Below are 23,377 nucleotides of genomic sequence, written 5' to 3'. Positions count from 1 at the left end.
CAGATGGCTCTTTCCATCATAAGTCTATTAGAATTGCCTTGAATCTCCTCCTCCTTTTTTGAAAAGAGCCAAGTCTATCACACGTGATCATCACATAATTTTGTTAAGGTATACAATGTTCTCTTGGTTCAGCTTACTTCACTTAGAAAATGATTAATTTTCTTAATTCACATTCTATTGGGACGGAACACGTCCACAGAAAAAGATGCCAAATAATTTCCTAAAGGTGGGGAGAGAGCATTAACAACTGGATGGTGAAAATCAAGATAGACTTCTTATAGGAGGGAGCACTTAAACTGATCCTTTAAGGAAGGGGTTTCTTAGAGGTAGAGCTGAGGAAAAGTACATTTGGGCTGAATAAACAGCTTGTGCAAAAGCATTGAGATAAGAAATGGAATGATTTGTACCAGGAACAGCAAATGGGCCAGTTTGGAAAAGAAAGTAATGGTAAGCCCAAAAATATAGACAGGAGGTAAATTGTGAAGGATTTTAAACACCAAACACAAGAAGGGAGCTCCTGGAGCCCTTGTGAATAGAAGAGTTCTATGGTCAGTGCTTTAGGAATATTAATTTGGCAACTCTAAGGAAAATAAATTGGACATAGAACAATGTAGGGAGACTAACAAATTGGCTATTGTGATAGTTTCCTTAAAAAATGATGAGGATCTGAAATAGTTAATGGTGTTGTGAATAGAGAGAAGGGAATTAATTTCAGAGATGTTAAGATAGAATCATTACCCATTCATATTTCTATAGCTCCGAACACCTGGCTTCTTTCTAAGTCACTCAACTGAATTTATGACCAATGACCTCCATATTGTTAAATCTACTCATGTTTACTTAGTCTAAATTTTCGTATTCTTTCTGCAGTATTTAAAACTTACTTTCCTTCCTTTTTCCTCCCTTTATTCCCTTTGTTTTATTGTTTTATTTATTTATTTGTGGCACTGTTCTTTCTTGTTTATCCTGTAAATTTTCTCAAAGGCATGGATCAAGTATTTCCAAATTATGTATTTTCTCCTGAATCTCCTGCTGATGTGCATATTTCTTCTAGATGTTAACTTCTTTCATATACTTTCTCTTATGACAGTGCATACACTCCCATGCTTAAATATTTTTAGGCTTAATCTCCTCCTTGAAATTCATTCTTTAATTTCCATCTCCCCTTGATGATCTCCACCTGGATGTTCCACTGATACTAAGTTCAGCCTATCTAAAATGGACCTTATCTTCCAAATCTGCACTTTTCTTTTTCTTTTTTTTTCTGGCACTATAATTTCCAGTTGTTCAGGCTTTGAAACCTCTGCAACCATCTGCAGCTTCCCTCTCTTTTCCTTTACTTCCCACATAAAATCACTAGCCAAATCCTTGAGATTGTGACTTTCAGAATTCCTCAGAAAAGTTTGCCTCTATGCTAAGGTTATGTTGAATATCTTTAACACCTTTAGTAATAGAAATTTGACCTAAATTTTTCTTTGTAATTTTATGGTGAAGACTCGTTAATATTTCACTCAAACAAGAATTATAACCTTGCCTAGAATTAGTATGAATGAAAAAGCATTTATATTAAAACACTTTTATGCTAAGCACTTGGGGCACTTGGAGCACTAGCCTTCTAGGAGCTTATATGCAAATAAGGTCTGACTAAACACCTAGGGAAGCAAAGTGAGGGAGGGGCACTTGGATACTAAAAATCTTTTTCCTCTCCCTGAAGTGTCTGTTCTCCAAGAAGTGAGTTTAAAACCAGTGCCATATGCAAATATGCAGAAGTGCAGCTTCTTATTCAGTCATTAATCTGATTTCCTCATGTATAAGCATCAGCATACACAGTGCTCTAGGTTAGAGTAGAAATTTAAGTTATATTACAGATATTGTCTTAGCCTTTTATGTTGTAGTAGGAAATGTGATAGGTTTACTCCCAGAAATCAAGAATATTGCCACGCAAGAATTTTACTGTCTTCTATTCTCTCAAGTAAATGCATGTCTCTAATAATCTTGGTTTCTATTTTTAGCCTATTTCCTGAGCCAAACATATACTTTTGATAAGAGAAATTTATTTTATTTGTATTAAAATTTGATTGAAGACCAAAAATTTAGCAATTTTAATGTGAAGAATGTGTATTTTCCCAATTACTATAGTATGAGAAGACCATAACTCCCTAGAATTAAAAAGAATGAAGATATATAACTTTTCTTTCAAAAACTTTGTTAAATTTTAAGAAATTCAAATTGCAGGTCATTGTATTTATGTTAGCTTTCTAATTTGACTAGTGTAGGGTGTTCACCCTATCCCACTTCAGCCCTTCTGATGAGATCCTATATGGTGTGTTGGAGAGAGAAACTAAAAGGTTAGAGTTAGGGTTAAAAATTAGCTGTAAGGAGATGTGAGCCTGAAAAGCATAGTGGAGTTGGGGAGAAACTACAGGGCCTAGGGCAGAGGGAAGGAGAAGACCTATCACCTGTACAAATTGATCCAAATGTAGATTTTACAGAGAAAATTCAATTTCAGAGATATGACTGGGATTCCTGATGGGACATGGCAAGATTAAGACTTGTAAAGGTCAAGACATCTACAGAGGGTGGGTCTCAAGGTTTGACATAATTTGAATTTCTGACTAGAGGGTAGGACCTTACAGTTAACTTTTTAGGGTGCTAAGTCTGTTTCAGGATTTAGCCTGCCACCTGAGGGCACACCAGCCTACCCTCATGGGGTGCTCCCTTTCTCCTGGGTAATTGTGTGTTCCACCAAGGAACTTGTCTTTATACACTCTCCCGCTCTATTTCACATTTACCTTTCTAGTGTCTATTATATCTCTTCATTTTGTCTGGAACCTATTCCCCTAAATAAATCTACCTTTTCTCAAAGAGAATGGCCTTTTGTGAACTCTTCACAATGCCAACTTTTGGTGCTTACTATCATCTAGTATCTACATTACCCACATGACTTCCTTGCTTTTAATCATCCTGTGTAATTTTTGTCTGTTTCCCCAAAGATCATTTACTCAACATGAAAAAAAAACACCTTTTTCTAGTTCTGAAAACTGACTTAGAGGTAGCCTTGTGCTATTTGGACAGTCTCAAAACAGAATCAGTTCATATCTTTACTTTTTAATACATCTTTGATATAATTTTTTTGAGGGGGGCCACTTTTCCTTTGAGTCCTTCAGTTGTTTTTTCTTCCATTAGTTGTTATTTTAATTGTTCTGAGATTGTGATACCCTGTGATTCCTAGCCAAATAACATCAACACAAGAGTATATTGGTGTTAAAATGATAGACCTTTCAGCCATTTTTGTTGTGGCAAAGCATTGAAAACTGAGATAGATGTCCATCAGTTGTGGAATGACTGAACAAGTTATATGAATGTGGTAGAATACTATTGTGCTATAAGAAATGATGAAGGGGGAGAGGTTTTCCAAAAATCTGGGAAGACTTGTATGAATCGATGCAAAGTGAAGTAAGCAAATTTATCAAAGATAAAATCAACTTTGACGGGCAGCTAGGTGGTGCAGTGGATAGAGCACCAGCCCTGCAGTCAAGAGGACCTGAGTTCAAATTTGGCCTCAGACGCTTAACACTACCTAATTGTGTGACCCTGGGCAAGTCACTTAACGCTAATTGCTTCAGCAAAAATAAATAAATAAATAAGATAAGAAAAAGAAAAAAAAAATCAACTCTGAAAGAGTTGGTAACTGATCAAACACTGACTAACCACAACTCCAAAGAACTCATAGTGAAAGAGTTGGTGGACTCATAGTTCAGACTGAAGCATATTTTCCTTCTTTCCTCTCTTCCTTCCCTTCTTTTGCTTTCTTGTTTCCCTATGTCTTTTTGGATGTGACTAATGTGAGGTGTTTTTTTTTTTGCATGACTACACATTTGTAATGTTTTTTTTTTTCCTTGCTTTCTTAATGGGTAGAGAAGTGGGGGTGCAGAGAGACAGAATCTGGTGCTGAAAATAAAACGAATGGGGAAAAAAATTAAGAAAAGCAGAAAAAAAAAAAGACAACTTTGTGGGAAAGGGACACTAATAACTGTGGAGAATTCAGGAATGAGTAAGATCTGAAAGGGTATTCTTAAATATTAAAATTGAGAAATCTGATTGCTGGGTCAAAAGAAAAAGAACATAATTTCTAAGGCAAAAACAGGCACTTGGGGTCACCTAAGTTAGATACTGGATGGAGTTAGTTTGAGGAAGCTAATTGTTAATTTTTCATTATGTCATTTGCACCTTGGAAAATGGCAAACACAAGACTTGATTTATTGTTTTGATTATTGTCTAAACTTAAAGTGTTAGAAAAAATGATAAAATGTAAATTTCATTTAAAGTGTATACTCTTTGGTAAGTTGCTGGGTGCTTTTGGAAAGGAGGGAACAAATTAGATGACAGAAATCTATTGAAAATGTCTAGTCAAGAAGAGGAGTTTAAAGCCTAGGCTAGAGTAGTTGTGATATGATGGATAGAGAGATGAGGAGGAAGGACAATCAAAAAGAGACTGTGTAGAGGTAGATGCTCAAGTTCCTACTCCTAGGGACTTCTAGTGGGAGCCCTCCCTCCTACTGCCTCTACACTCATCTCTGGACAGCTTCTGGTCTTCTGGCCAGAATACTGAATGCTAACTTGATGACAGTCTTCCTTGTTTTCCTATGTCTAGTTGACCTCTTGTAGTTGTGAGATGGAACAAGTCGTTTATTGTAATTTTTTATTGGATTTTTTTATTTTTTTGGTTTAATATGATCTTCAGGGTCTTGATCAGTATAGGTTTATGGGAGCTAGGTAATCTGCTTACTATCCTAGCAGATATTTTGGCTGAAAAATACATTAAATCCTCTTGCCTCTTATACATTTTAAAGCATTATGTGCTCAAGTTATGATGATTCTTCTCTTCCACCTTTTCTCTCATTTCCCATACATTAATTTGCTTATTATTAATCCAGGTTTCTTAAGAGATAGGCATAAGGCTGTCCAGTATTTTTTCCCAAGAAATGGAATAGTTTAAAAATCAACTTGTATTATAGATCTTTTGTTTTCTATTCTCTTTCTTGCAAAACAAATAATCTCTTTGTCTGATTTTCTTTGTAGCAATCCTGCAGGATACCTGTATGTTATTGAAGAGATAAGTTTTCTCATTGATATTTAAGATCTTAATAGGGTATGTCACTTTGAATTGTATTTTGAACTCCTTTACTCCCCAGAAGCCTACCATTCCCTTCTGCAATTTTTGGTAGATACAGAATAGTCTTATATTATTCATATATATATATATATAGATGTATTTTTTTTATTTAACTTTTTTTTTCCTGGTGGTTTGCAGAATTTGTCATTGGAATTTTAAATTTTAACTACTATGTGTCTCAGAGTTTGACACTTAGGGTTGCTATTATTACTTTTTTAGAGGCAATTTATTGAATGTGGATTGTAAATTCTTTTTTTTTTTTAATTTTTAAAAATTTGATGATAACTTTTATTTTCAAAAGATATGCAAAGATAGTTTTCAACATTCACACTTGCAAAACCTTGTGTTCCAAATTTTTCTTCCTCCCTTCTTCCCACCCCTTCCCCTAGACAGCAAGCAATCCAATATGTTAAACATGTGTAATTCTTATATACATATTTCCACATTTATCATGGTGCACATGAAAATCAGATCAATAAGGGAAAAAATGAGAAGGAAAAAAAGCAAACAAACAACAGCAAAAAAAGGTGACGGTAATATGTTGTGTAAACCACATTTACAACCTTTCAGGATGCGGATGTTGCCCCATTACAAGTCTATTGGAATTGGTCTGGATCATCTCATTATTGAAAAGAGTCAAGTCCATCAGAATTGATCATCATATAAACTTATTGTTACTATGTATAATTTTTTTTTATTCTACTTACTTCAGTTAACATCAGTTCATGTAGGTCTCTCCAGGCCTCTCTGGAATCATGCTGCTTGTTTCTTACAGAGAACAATAATATTCCATAACATTCATATACCATAACTTATTTAGCCATTCCCCAACTAAAGGCATTCATTCAGTTTTCAGTTTCTTGCCACTACAAACAGGGCTGCCACAAACATTTTTGCACACATGGGTCCCTTTCCCTCCTTTAAATTCTCTTTGGGATATAAGTCCAGTAGAAACACTTCTGGGTCAAAGGGTATGCACAGTTTGAACACCACTTTTGGCATATTTCCAATTATTCTCCAGAATGGTTGGATCAGTTCAGTTGTGGGTTCTTTTGATAGACACTTTTTTTTCTTTCTTCAGAAATTCAGAAGTTCTCGTTTTTGTTCTGTTTTGTGTTTTTTACATTATGATATTCAAAATTTTGAATTTCTCTTGTTCTTTTGGGTGCCTTTTAATCTAAGTTACTTCTGTGCATCCTGTCTTTAGGACTGATATGTTTTGTTTATGAGGGAGGAGATCCTGTTTTCTTTTCATAATGATTTTCTTTTTCCAAATTGCCCTTGAGTCTTGTGTATTTGTATTACCAATCAGTTAATCTCTTTCAAGTTTTTTTTGGTGAGATTGCTCTCATGGATTCAGGTTTTTTTATTCTGCCAATTATTTCTTTTGTGCAGGCCATACATTCTGTTTTCACAAATTTTATTTCTCTTTTAAATCATTTGGTTTCTTGCCCTGGTTCTGTGCACTCATTGGATTCTGTAGGGTCCCCTGCCTCATCAGATTTCATTCATTTTCCTTTGTATTACATTATTTATTCACAGATGTTTAGATTCAGGTAGATGATCTAGAAGTCATATTCCCTTAGTAGTAGTAGTAGTAGTAGTAGTAGTAGTAGTAGTAGTAGTAGTAGTAGTAGTAGTAGTAGTAGTAGTAGTAGTAGTAGTAGTAGTAGTAGTAGTAGTATGTGTGTGTGTTTTGTACTTTAAACTTTTGGGTATTCTTTCTTTTGAAATCCTTGGTAATTTCAGTCTTTTTTCCTCTATTGCTTACTTTCTCAGTTCTTCTTTGATGTGGATTCTTTGGGAGGTGACCTAAAAGTTATCTAAGCTTCTTTCCCATTGTTATCAAAAGATTTTGTGGAACTCTACAGGATTGGGAGTAAGCTCTGGAGGAACTGAACAGTTCCCCAGTTTAGTCCAGGAGTTGTCACAACCAAAGTTCTTTTAGAGAAGAATCTTTTATTCACTGATTCTCATGAGAAACCTCTGTATGTATGGGGAAGACATATACACAGAATACAGAAGCCTTGGAGCAAGTGTTCGTTTGGTTGCCCCTCCCTTCAAGTTTCAGATTGGTCAGATTTACAATTCGAATTAGTTAAAACTGTTTAGTCAGTTGCACCCTTAGTCAGCTGCAGTTTGTCAGATTTACAATCCTCTTTATTTGCTCATTCCATATATCAAAAGATTTGTGCTTGTGTATCATTGACCTTAGCTGATTTGGGCTGGATTAGGCCTAGACCTTCAGGAACTTTGCTGTTTAGCCAGTTCCTTGATTTATGCTGTGATTGGTTGGAGATATCTTTACAAGATATTTCACCTCTCCTTTCATCCTGTTTTGACAATATCTGTGAAAACCTAACTCTCCTATTTCTCACACCATACTAGGGAATTCTTTTTTTTTTAAACCATTCTCTGTTTCTGCTGCAAGTGATTTCTTGGTGGACAAAATTGGCTCCAGTCAGATGTCATTTCTGTCTCTATCAGCTCTGGTGGAGTCCTACATACAATCTGTCACAAGCATTCACTTAACTATGTATGTCTCCTGGTGATGGAGCCAGTTACATTCTTTTGTTCGTTAACTCAAAAAGGGGAGGGAGAGAAGAGGAACAGATTTGCAGAGATGATGGGGGCAGCAGTGAGTGATTTACTGAGTGTGAGGCTCTCAAAGTCTGTGCTTTGGTTATTCAGCCCTGTGTGAATTTAAGAATTAGCTTTCTCTTCTTTTAGTTTATCTGATTGTTACTTCATTAGGTTTGTTGGTGTCTGAAACTATCAAGACAGCTGTGATTGCTTTACAATAATATTTTATTTTTTGCCCTCCTATTTAAAAGATTTTGTAAAAGTCATCATTTCATTTTTATTTGGTATTGTTTCACTTATTTGAAGGTGATACTGGGAAATTCACATATTTAGAATAACACCGACTAAAAGTTTTTAGGTTTTTTTTTTTTTTAAAAAAACCTTCTGAGCAATGAATAGTAACAAAATACCTAAAGATTGTATATTTTATGATATGACTGGTTCATTTCCTAACTGGAAGGAAGGGGATGTTCATATTTACAAGCAGTGATTATAAAAGGTATGCCCTGCTAGATAAGGAGGTGAGAGGTATGTGGTAGAAATAGCAAGCAAAAGAAGGAGGGAAATAAGCATTTATTAAGGGCCAGACACTGCTTTACAATTATTCTCATTTTATCCTCGCTATAATCCCGGGTACAGATGTTCGTATTACCCCCATTTTAGAGCTGTATGTCTTTCCAGGGTCATACCTAAGTATCTGAAGCTGGATTTGACTTTGGGTCTTGACCTCAGCCTCAGGCTCCATCTATCCCCTTTACCACCTACTTATTTCACAGTGTGGAAGTATTAAGTTTCCGAAGTGGTGAGGTTCTTCAAGGTTCTAAACAATGATAAAAATAGAAACAACAGTGGCCACAAGAAAATAGAAAACTGTAATACCTGTTCTGTAGAGAGAGAAATAACCTGTTTAAGTTATCAGAGTGCAATAGCAATCATAACAAATATACTAGCACACCAGTTCAGAGGTTTTGATGCATCTACAGAACGATGAAGTGCTAAACTGTATGACTAAGTCAAATGAAAATGTAATTGGGAAATGTTTAATACAATAAATAAAAATGCAATATAGCTAACATTAATTTTCTAACTGCAGCCCACAGGGATTGTTTCTATTTGATTTTGATACCACCACGTTATGGAACTTTTAGTCAGAGTATAAATTGAATTCTGCTCACTTCAGTAACTTTGAGGGCATTACCATTTTAAGAAATAATACAACTTATGCTTATTACATTTAGTTATGGATTTAGAACTAAAAGAAATTTTAGAAGATTTTAATCCAACATTGTTGTTTTACATAAAAGGAAACTAGTCCTTCGAGAAGAAGAGATTTGCCTATGTTTGCACAATTAGTTATATGGCACAGCTGGGATTTGAACCTAGATATTCCATATTATTTTTATAATATATTATAAATATTTAAGATTTATGTCAATTTGTACCAATGCAAAAAATAAAGTAGGCATCATCAAAATTTGATTGGTGTTCTTGAAAATACCATTATTGAAATTGAAATGAAATCGTTAATATTGTTTTTCCTCCCCCAAAAATCAGTGAATTATTATAAAAGAAGTTTTACTTATTGTATAAAAGGTTGATCCTTTTGAATTCTGATGTAAAAAGATGTTTTTGTAAGCATTTGTCAAAAGTATCACAGAATTTTAGAATTAGAAGAACCCTTTGGGTTATTTAGTCCAATTTATGCTTTAAAAAAAAAAAAAGAATAAAGGAATTATTCCCCTATTCCCCAAACACCCTGACACAATATTGATCATTTACCTTTTCCTTTGAATATTTCCAAATAAAGGGGGCTTGACTACTTTTTGAAAAAACTCATTTCTTTTTGGATAGCTTTAGAAAATTTTTCTTACATCAAACCATATTTTCCCTCTTTGCAACTTTTCACTTTATGCACCTACTTTTCTGCCTTATAGGGCCCAACAGAAAAATTAATTTCTTATCCTAATGGTAGCTCTTCAGATATTTAAAACAATTATCATATTCCCCTGAATCTTTTCTAATCCAAACATCTCTAATTCTTTCATTTACTCTAATTATGACTTATACTTAAGATCATTCTCCATTCTTCTCCGGGGTCTTTCTAGATTATTGACGAAATTTTAGGCTTAATGTTAAGAACAGAACATAGTGGTCTAGATGGTATTCCAGCCAAGCTAGTGTGCAGAAGGATTATCATCTCATAAATTCTGGAAGCTGCTTCTCAGTAGATATTTAACTTTTTTTGGTCTGCTAAGTCATTGAGCTTTTTTTTTTTAAAACTAAAAACGTGTTTCATTAATTGTTTAATTTGTTGACTTTCTCCTCAATTTTTATAGGTTTCCTATGGCTATATAGAGCTAGAAGAGACCACAGGGATTTAGTCCAGCCTGCTCATGTAACAGATAAGGAAACTGAGATCCTGAGACAAGGAAAATAACTTGCTTGGGATTATATGTCATATAAATCTTATTATCAAAGGAAACCTGTTTCTAATCCACTTAAAACATGCATGAACAACTGCTCCTTTTATCTGTTTCACTAGTATAGGAATTTGAATCTAGATCTTCTGGTCTCAACTATAAATGTCAATTTATAGATCAGTTCCATTTTTAGATTTTCTTACTTTAGTTTGTTAATTATTTCTTTCGGTACTTCATAGGTAGATTTTCAAATGAGATCTCCTGGAAGTAAATAGTAGGTTTTTATGTGATATAGTGTTAGAGTTAGAAAGATTATTTGAGTTCAAATCCTATCTCAGATATAATATGACCTGATACAGGTAATTTCATCTCTCAGCTTGACTTTATTCATCTAAAAAATGGGGATACTTTAAAATAGTATATATATATATATATATATATATATGTACATATATATGTGTATATATATGTGTATATATATATGTATATATATATATATATCTCACATGATTGTTTTGAAGCTTATATGAAATAATATATATTAAGTTGCTTGTAGACTTTGAAGCACCCATGTAGGTAAGTACCAGTCATTGTAATTATTATTAGTAATAATATTTGGATCATAGATTTAAAGATCAGTGAATCTAGCCTCCCACTGTATATGACTTGCCCCAGACCATAGTAGTATGTAGTAATTAACATAGATATAATTCACACCAAGGTTGTTTCATTACAAATAAAAATCCAGTGTAATGTAAGGCCTCTTTCTGAACTTCAGGTTCTTCATTTGTAAAGCTGAAATAAAAATAAACCATATAAAAATGAGTTTCACTACTGCTTAGAATAGCACTGAATTAAAATGTTTAGATTTTACAAGGACATTTTTGAACTAAATTGTAATGAATAAATATCTTCACACTTACTGTGGAATATACACTCAAAGGACTTTTTTTGTTTTCATGGAAGTGATAGGATATCATGCCATTTGCTTTTTATTCAAAAGAGGGACCACTTCCCTGGCCTAGCTTAAAAATAATGCAATAATATAGTAAATTCAAGTGAAAAGTAACGACTTTGCTTTTGGCATGTGATTATTCTGTGGGCAAAGAGTACAGGAATTCATGTTATACCCCAAGTTCAACCTTTTCCCCATTGTTTTTAAGATTTTACCCAAAGATAAAGTAATTTGTAACTTTAGGCTTTTATTGTGACAGTAGTTCTGTATATAGACTTCAGGTTGCGGTAATTTAAAGGGAGTTGTATGAAAAATATGGCATGCATAACTTTTTTTGGGGGGAAGGCATTTCATTTCTACAAATACACATTTTTCTAAATATTTAAATTGCATTAAAATCAAGTTTATTACTATGAGAAAGGAAGTATAATTAAAATAGGTAGCTTCTAAAATAGAATGTTGTTTTGATAGCCTGTAAGATGGCATTTTTATGAATTTGGGTAATGGGTTTATGCAAGAGTCCCTTGGAGTAATCCTCTAAAATGTTGGGGTACATGTAATTTAGTAGGTATGGGAGAATCTCTATCCTACTTCCAAATATAAATTCAAAAAAGCCAGCATTTTCAAAGGACATGTTGTCGCATGCTTACAAGGGTAAGGAGAAAAACTAGGTAGTAAATAATAATGAAGAAAAAGAGAAGACGAAAATCCACTACATTAATATACTAATGTAATAAACTGTTGACAAAAAAAAAAAAAAAGTTGTCCTTACCTTTGACTATCTGGTATTTAAAAATAAGAGTGGGGGAAAAGGAGAACGTTTCCTGGTTTAACTTCTTATTGAACAAATGCTTTTCAAAGCCAGAAATCTCTTCATAGTACAAATTCCCATAGTAAAACATAAATTAAAATTGTTATCTGTTTTTAAGAAAATCTTTTAAATTATATATATTTTAACGTCAAAAAAGAGAAGATATTAGCATTTGATTTGTTTTCCTTACATAAAAATGTGTTGTATTCTTAGCCACTTGAATATTTAAGATTATAGTCCTTTGCAATAGTGTGAAAATATATTCAAGAATCTTATAAATGTGGTAAGCAAAATTGCCCAAGATCAATTTCTTGCTTCTAAGAATACTTCTTAATGCAGAGATTCACAAGCCTATTCACCAAAATTAAAATGTTTTTTAAAAAGTGTAATTCTAAGACAGATAACACTTTCCATAAAGATTATCTAATCATTTTCCCAATCCCCAGGAAGGATAATTAAGACATAATTTAATGTCTACTATCACCCCTTTCCTTGGTCCTAAATATCCTCAGAGATGATGTTATTGTAACCTTTCTTAGTATTTAATCATTCTCAATATATAATTATGTTATGTCTAACTTGAATTTCATATGGCAAGTTAAGCTCATTTCTTAGTCCCATTTTTAGTGAATGGAATTTAATTCCATTTTTATGACTCATAGACTCTTATTGGTGAATTTGGAAAGCTTCTAAGTTCAGCCTTCGTGCAGTGCAGGAATCATCTCTATATTATCTCTGCCAGGTTGATATCCAATAGCATTGATAATCTATCCGCAATTAAGACACAATGGGAAATATGTTGGGTTTGAAGTGTGATGACCTGGTTTTGAATCCCGATTCTGTTCTTTACTGCCCATCCTGGGCAAGATGCTATAGTTTATCCATAAGAATTGTAAGACTCTATAATCCTATATCTTCACTGTCTCATGAAATGTTCCGTTTAATTTTTTGTAAACTCTCATTTTGAGGAAATTCTTCTTGCTAAGTAAGTTCAGTCCTCCCCAAATCTTTTGCCTTTAATTTACACCCACTGATCATAGTTCTATCTTCTGAGCAATATTGCGTTCTCCTCCATGATTATCCTCTCCATATATTTGAGTAGACTGGTAATTTTTTCCTCTCCTCTCTTCCAAAATAAACATATTGTTTTTTTGTTTTGTTTTGTTTTACTATTCCTCATATGGTTTCTAAACCCTTCATGCCTCAGACTAGCCTTCTCTATAATTATCATTTGAAATTTGGTCTGTATTGGACCAAGTGCAGTGATACTATCCAGCTTCTTTGTTTTAGATAGCAGAGTTGTGTTTGTCAGCTTTAAAGGACCACAGAGATATGAGCTAATTTTATGATTGTATTAATTTTTATGCCCAATAGGCATAAAAGCAGACCCAGCAGATATATTTGACAAGTAGAGTGCTATTGTCAACACTGAATCGCTTGTTATCATCTATAACTTACCTTGGGGGCTTTCAATGATTTATGAGTAATCTTTTATAGGCTGCTTATGAATCTGGCTGGCTTTCTTTCATGACATGAAACCAACACTAGCTAATTGTGCACTTGGAAAGCCTTTACTGTTTAATCATAAATGCAGATTTCCTAAGAGTATTTCTTGCATGTGAAGTAGCGTAAAATATCAGTTATGAAAAACATTTTAATTTTGGTGAATAGACTTGTGGAATTTTCTGCATTAAGAAATATTCTTAGGGGCAAGAATTTGATTTTGGATGATTTTGATTGCCTTTTTAGAGGCTCTTTTCAGATTAATATGATAATGAACAGAATTCCTGATATTCAAAACAAATGCTTTATAAAGCATTTGCAGTATACTGATGATTATGGATACAAAATAAATCAGACTGTGTTTTCAGAACTCATATTTTTTTAATCATTCAATATGTCCTCAGGTACACATAAAACTAGGTAGAAACAGAAGAGAGACAGAAAAGCTCAAAATACTTTGTGAGTATTTGAGGGGAAAAAAGTGTTTTTAAGCTTAGGAGGTCAAAGAAGACTACACATAAAAAGGGGTACCCCTGCTAATCCTTGAATGTGAAAAATTGACATGGAGAACATTTGAAGCATAAGTGATAAATAACCTGATGAATGCACATAGCATGACGTTGAGTTTCAAGTTAGGTAACATTAATAACTTTTAGGGTTTACAGAGTTGGTTTTATTGTTAATGAAGAAGAGTAAGGTGAGCTCCTGTGGCACTGTCCACATGAGGCCTTTGCTGATTTCCTCTTTCCTTCAGCTGCTGCCTTCTCGTCACAAAATTATCTTGCACTTAATTTGTATTTATGTCTGTATTTGGTCATGTCCTCTCCTCCCATAAAATGAAGATTCCCTAAGAAGAGAAACTATTTAAAGTTTCTCTTTGTATTACTACTGCTTTAGCTCAAGGTCTGACATAGGATAGGTTCTATATAAATGTCTGTTGATTATATGAAATTATTAGAAATGTAGTTGAAGCTGGATTATGCAGTAGCTTAAATGCCAGAATGAACTGGAAGCCACCAGAAGATTTGGGGAGATAACTTTTGCAGCACAGTGAAGGAACAATTGTAGAGGGTCTCTAAATGACAAGTTTGTGAACTTAAAAAAAATTATATTTTAACTGTATTTCAATATAATTTATTTTCTTTGTAATCCTTTGTCGTTTATTTTTTATATTTAAAAACATTATCCTGAAGAGTCCATAGGTTTCACTAGATTGCTGAAGAGGGATCCATAATACAAAAGGGGTTAGGAACTTTTGCTCTCACAAGAAAGCTAATGCAGAAGTCCAACAAAATGATAAGAGAGGGTGGTGGTAATTTTAGTGGGAAGAAGGGGGGGTATGGATGTAAGAAGTTTTGCAGAGACAGAGCCAGCTGTGCTTCTCAACTGATTGTATATAAAGAGTTAGGGAGAGAAGTAAGTCAAAGATAGGACCAAATGTGGGGTAAAGGGAGAATGAAGGTAACTTCAGGCATCTTTTTTTTTTTCTTTAGAGAATAGTGATTTATATCCTAGGAATAGATTTACAATTTGTTTTAATGGATTTGATCTACACAGTGTGGGTTAGTAGTGAGTGGATAACTAGATTTGAGGCATGTCAGATTCTGTATCTAATATTGGCTATGTAAGTTTAGGCAAGTTATTTACTCCCTAATGCTCTAAAAAATCCAAAATTATGCTGAGAAAGTAGTGAGCTACATTGTAAAGGAAGTTCTTCACCAAGACTGCTTACACCAATGAAATTATAGTTCCATCCCTGTCTAATCTTTAACTTGCTCACCAGCCCCTCCAGCTCAAATGTTTCAAAAGAAACAGCATTCCCCATCAGTCTTGCCTTCAGAATCTTCCATGTCTTTTCCTTTCCATTCTTACTTACAGTCACCACTCTAGTTCAGCCCTTCAAACCCTTTCTGCTTTTAGTCTCATCTGCTTCCCATCTGTAAACTATCAGATTTAGTTCACCAAAACATTGTTCTTAACTACATTCCATTCCTTGTTTTAACAAACCAAAAAACAAACATGCCTTCACCAGCCCTTCATTTTTCAGAAATCCTAAAATTTTGACTCCTTAGCTTGACATCTGGGCCTTTTGTTATTTAACCTATCTTTACAGCTTTTATTTCCTACTTTTCCCTTTAACATATGTGGTAGCTGAACTAGACTATTTACTGTTCCCTTGAAACATACTTGTGCCTTTTCATGTTATTCCTTCTTTGTCCCCTCCCAGTTGCCCTCCCTACTCCATAAAATCTTTTCATTTCATTCTTCTTTCAGGCTGCAAGGAAGCAATTTTCTTTCTTCTCTGATGTTCTCAAGACTACTTATAATACTCTTATGGTACCTGTCAGACTGTTTAATAGAAGCAGGGAAAATAGAGTAGATGAAACCAGGTGGAAAACAAAACATATAACATTAAAGCATTATGTCTAAATTAGTTTTTCATTCCCCTTAGCATTCCACATAATAGTATGAATTAGAATGAATTAATGTATTTTGTGCATATTTCCACATATAATTTATAATACATAGTTCCCTATTAAAACCAATTACATAATGTCATATCCTTACATTGTGTTTTGCATGATGTTGATTAATGCTGATTATGGTAATATTAAATATAAAGTTGTATATGCCAAATATATTACAAGTGACAATTTGGGGTGTGAAAATATCTTTAATTTCTTCTATTTTGCCTCCCATAAAGTCCCTTCTTCCCTCTTCAAGAAATATTTCAAAATATACGTTCTGTGAATAAATTAGTTTTCAAAAAATGCTTTTGTAAAATTTCATCATATTGCTCTTATTACACTTGCCAAATTCGTTTCCTATTTTGAGGGCATTTATTAGCTTGCTTCCAGTTTTTTACTGTTATAAATAGCACTCTGAATGTTTTCTACAAATTGCTTTTTTCCCCTTGACTCCTCTAAATGAAATTATTGATTTGAGGATAGAAATTATTTTATAATTCATTACATATCACTAGATTGTTCTCTAGAAAAAGTGAACAGATTTATCATGCTACCAATAGTGCATAGGTACACCATGAAATTATTTTATATTTGTATTTCCCATTTTATTGCTTTGTTCTTTGTGATTTTTAAATTTATATTATAGTATAAATTTTTTAAAAAATTTAAATACAAATGAGACTTCTTAAAATATCATTTGAGTTGAATGAGTTAGCAGCCTTTCTTAATGTCAAACACTATATCCTCTTACAAATTATCCCTTGGTTGTACTTAGAATACTGAATTTAAATAGAGTAGTGCTCTAATTTATTGTGGCATTTGTGTTTTTCCAAATATTGGACTAATATTACTTCGAATTATAGGAGTTTTGTATATTTCTGAAATATGCTGGTAATTACAGAGAAAAATTTAGAAATGGTTTACAATAGCCACATTTGAGAAATTCCGTTTTAAAGATTAATTGATCTCTCTCCCTTTAATCATTTAATTTTTTTTCTTTCCCTACAGGCTATGGTTGCTTGTTATCCAGGCAATGGAACAGGTTATGTGCGACATGTTGATAATCCAAATGGAGATGGAAGATGTGTCACATGTATATATTATCTTAATAAAGATTGGGATGCCAAGGTATGCAACCTGGTTTTGTGTAAATACATTTTTTCTCAGAACCATAGATAATTAATCTAGATCTTAATAAAAATTCTGAGAGAGAGAGAGAGTGTGAGTGTGTGTGTGTGTGTGTGTGTGTGTAACGTATATAACTTTAAAAAGCTTATTTTGACCTTAGAAATTGGCACATTACCTACAATGGCTTTCTTTATTACCAAGAGATAATAAAGAAACTCAATGTCTAGCCTTCATCCAAAACTAAAGAATTATTTGCCATATTTACCTCTGTTTGACAGACTAGAACTTTTTTGGAAGGAGTGGAGGCAGGTGCCTTTTCATAACTTAACTTGTTTTATAATTTGACAGTGTATAATAGATTTCATAAAAACAGTATGTTTACCATCTCTTTTAATGATTTTAAAAACCCTATTGTTTAAATATTGATTTTGTTTTTCACTTAAATTTAATTGAGGTTTAAACAAATCTTTTTGTGACCTTGCTTGAAGTTGGAGGAAGTGATTCTTTCTTAATCAGAGAAGGCAAATAGCTCAGTAGATTAAAACAAAACAAAACAAAACACCATTCCATAAAATTTCATATGCTGACTTTAAAATGTTCTTATTTTAAATTTTATTTTATTTAATATTTTCCAATCATATATAAAACCTTTTTTAAAAAGTTAAGTTCTCTTCTTCCTTCTCACCTCTCATGCTCCCTTAAGAAGACAAGCAATTTTATATTGATTATACATGTGAAGTCAGACAAAACATGTTTTCCTATTATCCATGTTACAAAAGAAAACAAACAAAAAACTGGTTTTTTTTTAAAGGATATCTTAGTCTGCATTTAGATTTCATCTGTTCCTTCTTTGAAAATATGTAGCATTTTTCATCATAGGTCCTTTAGAAATGTCGGATCATTTTCTTGATTAGAATAGTTAAATCTTTCAGGATTGATCATCCTTACATTATTGCTTACTCTGTATAAATTCTCCTGATTTTGCTCATTTAACTTTGCATGAGTTCATATAAGACTTCCCAGATTTTTCTGAAATCATATTGCTGTCATTTCTTATGGCATTGTAATATTCCATCACAATCAGATAACACAACTATTCAGTTCTTTCCCACTTAATAGACAATCTCTCAATTTCCAATTCTTTTGTCACCATAAAATAGCTGCCATAAATATTTTTGTACAAAAATGTCCTTTTCCTTTTTCTTTGATCTTTTTGGGATAAGTTGTATTGCTAGGTCAAAGGGAATGTTCAGTTTTATAATCCTTTGGACAAAGTTCCTAATTGTTCTTCTGAACAGTTGGATTAGTTCATAATTCCACCAACAGTGTGTCAGGATTTCAATTTTCTTACATCCCTAATAGCATGTATCATTTTCCTTTTCTGTCATGTTAATACAATAAATTTGAAATAGTATTTCACAGTGGTTTTAATTTGCATTTTTATAATCAGTGATTTAGCATTTTTTCATGTTGACTATTGATAGCTTTGATTACTTCTTTTGACAACTTTCTAATCATACCCTTTGACTATCAATTGATTGATGACTTATTTTTATAAATTTGACTCATTTCTCTTAGACATTTGAGAAATAAGACCTTTACCTTTACCTTTACTTGGTGTAAACTTTTTTTCCCCCAAGTTTCCTGTTTTCCTTCTTATTTTGACTGGATTAGTTTTGTTTGTACAAAAGCTCTTTAAAGCCATTTAATCAAAATTATCTGTTTTACTTCCTGCAATCCTCTTTTGTCTCTTGTTTAATTGTAAACTCTTTTTTTATCCATAGATCTGGCAGTACATTTTTCCCAGGATACCCTAGTTGACTTAGGACATTACCCTTTATTTCTAAATCATTTGCCCATTTTGACCATATTTTAGCATGTGATATGAGGTATTGGTCTATGCCTTCTTTCTGCCAAACTTCTTTCCGGTTTTCTAAGCAATTTTTGTACTTTAAAAAAAAAAGAAAGAAAGAAAACTTATCTGCCATTATAGGAAGGAAGGAAACAATCTTTTATTAAGCATCTGTTATGTGCTAACAATCTTTTATTAAGCATCTGTTATGTGCTAAGCACAGTGTTAAGTATTCTCCAACAGTTGTTAGGTAGGTGGTGTTATCCTTATTTTATAGTTGAGGCACAGATTAAGTGACATGTCCAGGATCACAACAAGTTAGTATCTGATGCTGCATTTGAATTCAGATCTACCTGACTCTAGGTCCAGCAATTTATCTACATGAATACTGTGCCAAATATGTGTGTGTATACATATATATGCTTATCTCTTTCTCTTTTTTTATATATAGAGTATAGACCATCTTTTTTTTTTGATATGCAGAAAATTAATACTATTCTTACAGGTATTTTAAACCTATGGTGTGATATAATCATAGCAGTGTAGAAATCTTGGTATAGAAACATAGTTGAAGGAGTTTTTTTATAAATGTTGGCCCATATATAGTTTTTTTAAAATTAGGTGATTTCATTGCTGAACGAATTTTGATGTTTTGTGTCACCTTTTAGTATGCCTTTAATAATGATTGTTCAGAATGATCTTCTGGGCTTAGAAAATAAGTTGATTCCCTTGAGTCTAAAGTATAAAACAAAATTGCCAGGAATTTATCTAAAATATGGAGATTCTGACTTACTGGCTTGCTTGATTTGATCTAAATTATCAAATTGCATTATGTCATAATTAATAGACGAGAACTTAGGACTGTTCTTATTTGACTATTAAGAGGAGATTTTAGGGGCATGGCAATAGAGGAGATCTCTGAGACTATCTAGTCTTAATTAATTTTACAGTTGAGGAAACTGAGTTCCAAAGTTGTTGTCACATAACTAATAAGCTTCAGAGGTAGGATTCCACACTTGGTTCTTTGAGTTACCATATATATATATATATATATATATATATATATATATATATATATATATATATATATATATATATATACATCTTATATGTTACATAATTGTTTGCATGTTTTCTTGCCCTGTACACTGTGAATTCCTTGAGGGCAGGAACTATTTTTGTCCTTTTTTGTAACCCCAGTACTTCCTTAGCATAGTACCTGCTCGAGTTAGTGCTTAATAAATGTTTATTGATTTGACTGACTCCACAGCCATGCCTTTTCTAATTAGAAGGGACTCAGTGAGTGTCATGAAATGACTAATTTGTCAGAGGATGAAAATTATGATGATAGCAAAGTGAGTGCAGAGCAGGAAGTGATAGAGAGTAGAAGAAAATGGAGAGGGACTGCAGGATTTAAGCTAGAGGGGGAGATGGAAGAGGATGTGATGATTTGAGACATTTCAGAATTCAGCATTGTGGAGGTGGCACACACAGACAGGTGATCTGCAAATAGTAATGACTCAAATGCTTACTGAATTGAAAGTAAGTTTTAGTGGAATGCGTAAAAGATAAAAGTAGTTTTCCAGAAGAAGATACCTACAGCTCAACAGGAAGAAATAACATCCTTGAATGAGTCTTATTAAAATAAAATTCTTCTTGCTTCTTCTTTGGATCAGTATCAGTCAATCTTGTAATCAGCTTGGGCCACTTTTGTGCCGTGTAGAGGACATGTAACCTGTAAGATTTTTCTTTTTAAACAATCACCAGTGATAATGACTTTTTAAATTATGTTGAATAATTTTTTTCTAGGTAAGTGGAGGTATTCTTCGAATTTTTCCAGAAGGCAAAGCCCAGTTTGCTGACATTGAACCTAAATTTGATAGACTGCTCTTTTTCTGGTCTGATCGACGCAACCCTCATGAAGTGCAACCAGCATTTGCTACAAGGTAGTATTCCTTTTAAGAAATACATGGTATAAAGAAATACATTTCTTTTAAGAAATACAAGCTTCCTTTGAGGGAAAATAAAGGACCACTTTGAAGACCTTAAGCTCTGTTAAATGTCACCTATAAATTGCTCAAGTAATTTTTCCTTAGCAGGCTGTGTAGTTGTGGGCTTTCGTAAGTAATCAGTTTTATGTACATTTTATTATTTTCACACAAATTTTACAGTTGCATTTGTCTTCAGAATCCTGTTTGCTACATATATATCTCTGTACATCTACTCATTGGTTCATATGATTAGGTACAGAAGAAATGGGGTTGCAGGCTTTTTTGTCCTTGAGTTTGTGGCAGGTTCCCAAGTTTCCTTATACTTCACTCTTCAGTTAGTAGATCCTTTCCACTTGAGTAGAAGAATGGAATAAGGAAGAAGAAGCAGAGTTAAAAGAGGAAAATAAAGAAGGAATGGTAGAAAATAGGTAAAGATGAGGCTTAAAATAAAAGAGAAAAGCAAAGATAAGGATGGAGAGAGTAATGATGGGTATAAGTGAAGATGGGATCATGAAAATTGTGGGAACGATTTTTAAAATAAGATTCAAAGTTTTGGGTATCTGCTACATTCTGTTCCTCTTTTCCAGCAAACTTTTCTCTTCCACTTTTCCTGTGATAGCCAACATTTATTAAGCTTCTACATGCAGTGTGCTTTGTGACCATGCGAGATGTCAGCCATATAAATACAAAAATTAAAGTCCCAACCTTCAAGACACTTAGAAATAACATGTACACATTTAAGGATATATAATAAATACAGAAAATATACAATATATGCAGAAAATGTAATTTCAGGAGGAGGAGCAGCTGGTGATTGATAAGTAAGAGCTGCTATAGGAAGTGGTATTAAGTGGCACATGCATGTCAAGCTTGGAGAGTAGACTGTGTACAGTCATGTCAACTAGCTTTTGTTAAACTTCTACACAGAGAATTAATTTGTTAACAAGTGGTATCATTGTGGGAAAATTACTTCAACAGGAATAACTATACTAAGAAAATATTGGTTTAGCCAACTTAGAATTAAAGGTAGCCTTAGAAGGTTATCAATCTTCTAACATTCTAGACTTTAATTTTTTGGCTTCTTCATGCAGCGTAGAAGATACAATAACATATCAAGTTACTAGCTGCAGTAGAAATAATTAACAAAAGTGACAATAGTACAGCACAAGGCTTCATCCTCAGGCCTTAGCACTTGCCACTGATGAAGACTTAAGAGATTTAGTGAGACCTTTCTTCTACCCATACATATCATCTTTGCTCTGTACCAAACACTTGATCTCTTTAACACTAAACTTGGCAACAAGTAGAGGGCTAAACACTATGTGACATAAGAGGTCAGAGAAAGACTTGGGAAAACATTATAGTTTTGAGAAATATCAGTCTGTTGCAGCCCCTTTGGAAAGATAATGTATTCACACTTTACAAGGTAACTAGAAATATAAGGCAATAGATGATCATTAAATGAGTCATAAGGATAAATTTTGTAATAACATGGAGCTAAAAGAGGCCATCTAGTCTCACTCCTAAGAGATGTCACTTCTAGCTGGGCTGGTCAGAAAAGCTTCCATGAAAGAGATTGGATTCGAGTTGGCAGCTTTAGAGAGAGAAGAGATCAGTGGCTTTGGTGGAAGAGGCTTCCTTGGTTTATGCAGTCTAATCTCCATATTTCACAGAGGAGGTCATTGAGGGATAGAGAGGTTAAAGCAGACAAGTACCCAAGGTCACACAGGTATTAAGTAGCAGAGCCACATTTTGCACACAAATCTTCTGATTCCAGATTCAAAGTTCTCTCTCCACTGTGCTAGGAGACCATTTTGATGTTTGGCTAGTCAAGAATTTTATTTTATAAGGAAATAGATCAGCAAGAGCAGCAAAAGGAGATTTAACAGTTTTGAGTAGAGGGTTCAAGAGTGCTGTGATATGATGAAAAGAGCCCTGACTCTGCTCTTTTTTGACCCGGGTTCAAAATCCTTTTCTGACATTTGCCAAAAACTTGTAAAATTATAGTAACTTGTAACTTCTCCATGTTACCAGAATCAGTTGTAGAAGAGAAAAATGAGCATTAGGAGTCACAGTGATACAGTAGAAGGAAGGTCACAACTTTTAAGGTTTCAGAATCCTAGGTCCTGGTCCAAGCCATGCTATTAGCTCACTATTCATTGTTGGACAAGTAATCCAGCCTCTTAGAATTCTGCCTTAGTTAAGTAAAATCAGATGATTCTTAATTCTTTTCCATCTTAGTCATTTTTATTGTATCATAGATTAGACTCTTCCAAAGTTGGAGGTCTACAAAGTCAATTTACCTTTTCAGTATTATTTCACGCTCTTCACTCTGCACTTGTAAGACAAGATTGCTTGTCTCTTTCATATAGCCCATGCTTTCCTACCTCTACCAGCTTCCTCATAGAGATCATTTAATTGTATCAATGTCAATTCTCTTAACACCAACCCTCCCCATCTCCCTTAACTCTAATAATGTTTTGCTTTTAA

At 33.4% G+C, this 23,377-nt stretch overlaps 2 protein-coding genes across 2 annotated transcripts in view; one reads left to right on the top strand and one right to left on the bottom strand.

Annotated features, from left to right (window-relative positions):
* EGLN1 (egl-9 family hypoxia inducible factor 1) overlaps positions 1-23,377 on the top strand; it is a 68,053-nt gene that overhangs the window by 40,662 nt on the left and 4,014 nt on the right. The window contains exons 2-3 of the mRNA XM_003767835.4: positions 16,925-17,044; positions 20,706-20,842. Of these exons, the coding sequence (XP_003767883.4) occupies positions 16,925-17,044; positions 20,706-20,842 (257 nt within the window). The remainder of the gene's footprint in view (positions 1-16,924; positions 17,045-20,705; positions 20,843-23,377) is intronic.
* The window catches only part of SPRTN (SprT-like N-terminal domain), a 50,616-nt gene continuing 37,945 nt past the window's right edge, over positions 10,707-23,377 (bottom strand). Inside the window, exon 6 of the transcript XR_002770136.2 lies at positions 10,707-10,974. The gene's annotated coding sequence lies outside the window, so the exon portion shown is untranslated. The remainder of the gene's footprint in view (positions 10,975-23,377) is intronic.

This window comes from Sarcophilus harrisii, chromosome 4 (assembly GCF_902635505.1).
Source record: "Sarcophilus harrisii chromosome 4, mSarHar1.11, whole genome shotgun sequence".
Lineage (NCBI taxonomy): Eukaryota > Metazoa > Chordata > Mammalia > Dasyuromorphia > Dasyuridae > Sarcophilus > Sarcophilus harrisii.
Note: the sequence above shows the minus strand (reverse complement) of the source record. Positions and strands in the feature narration are given on the sequence as shown.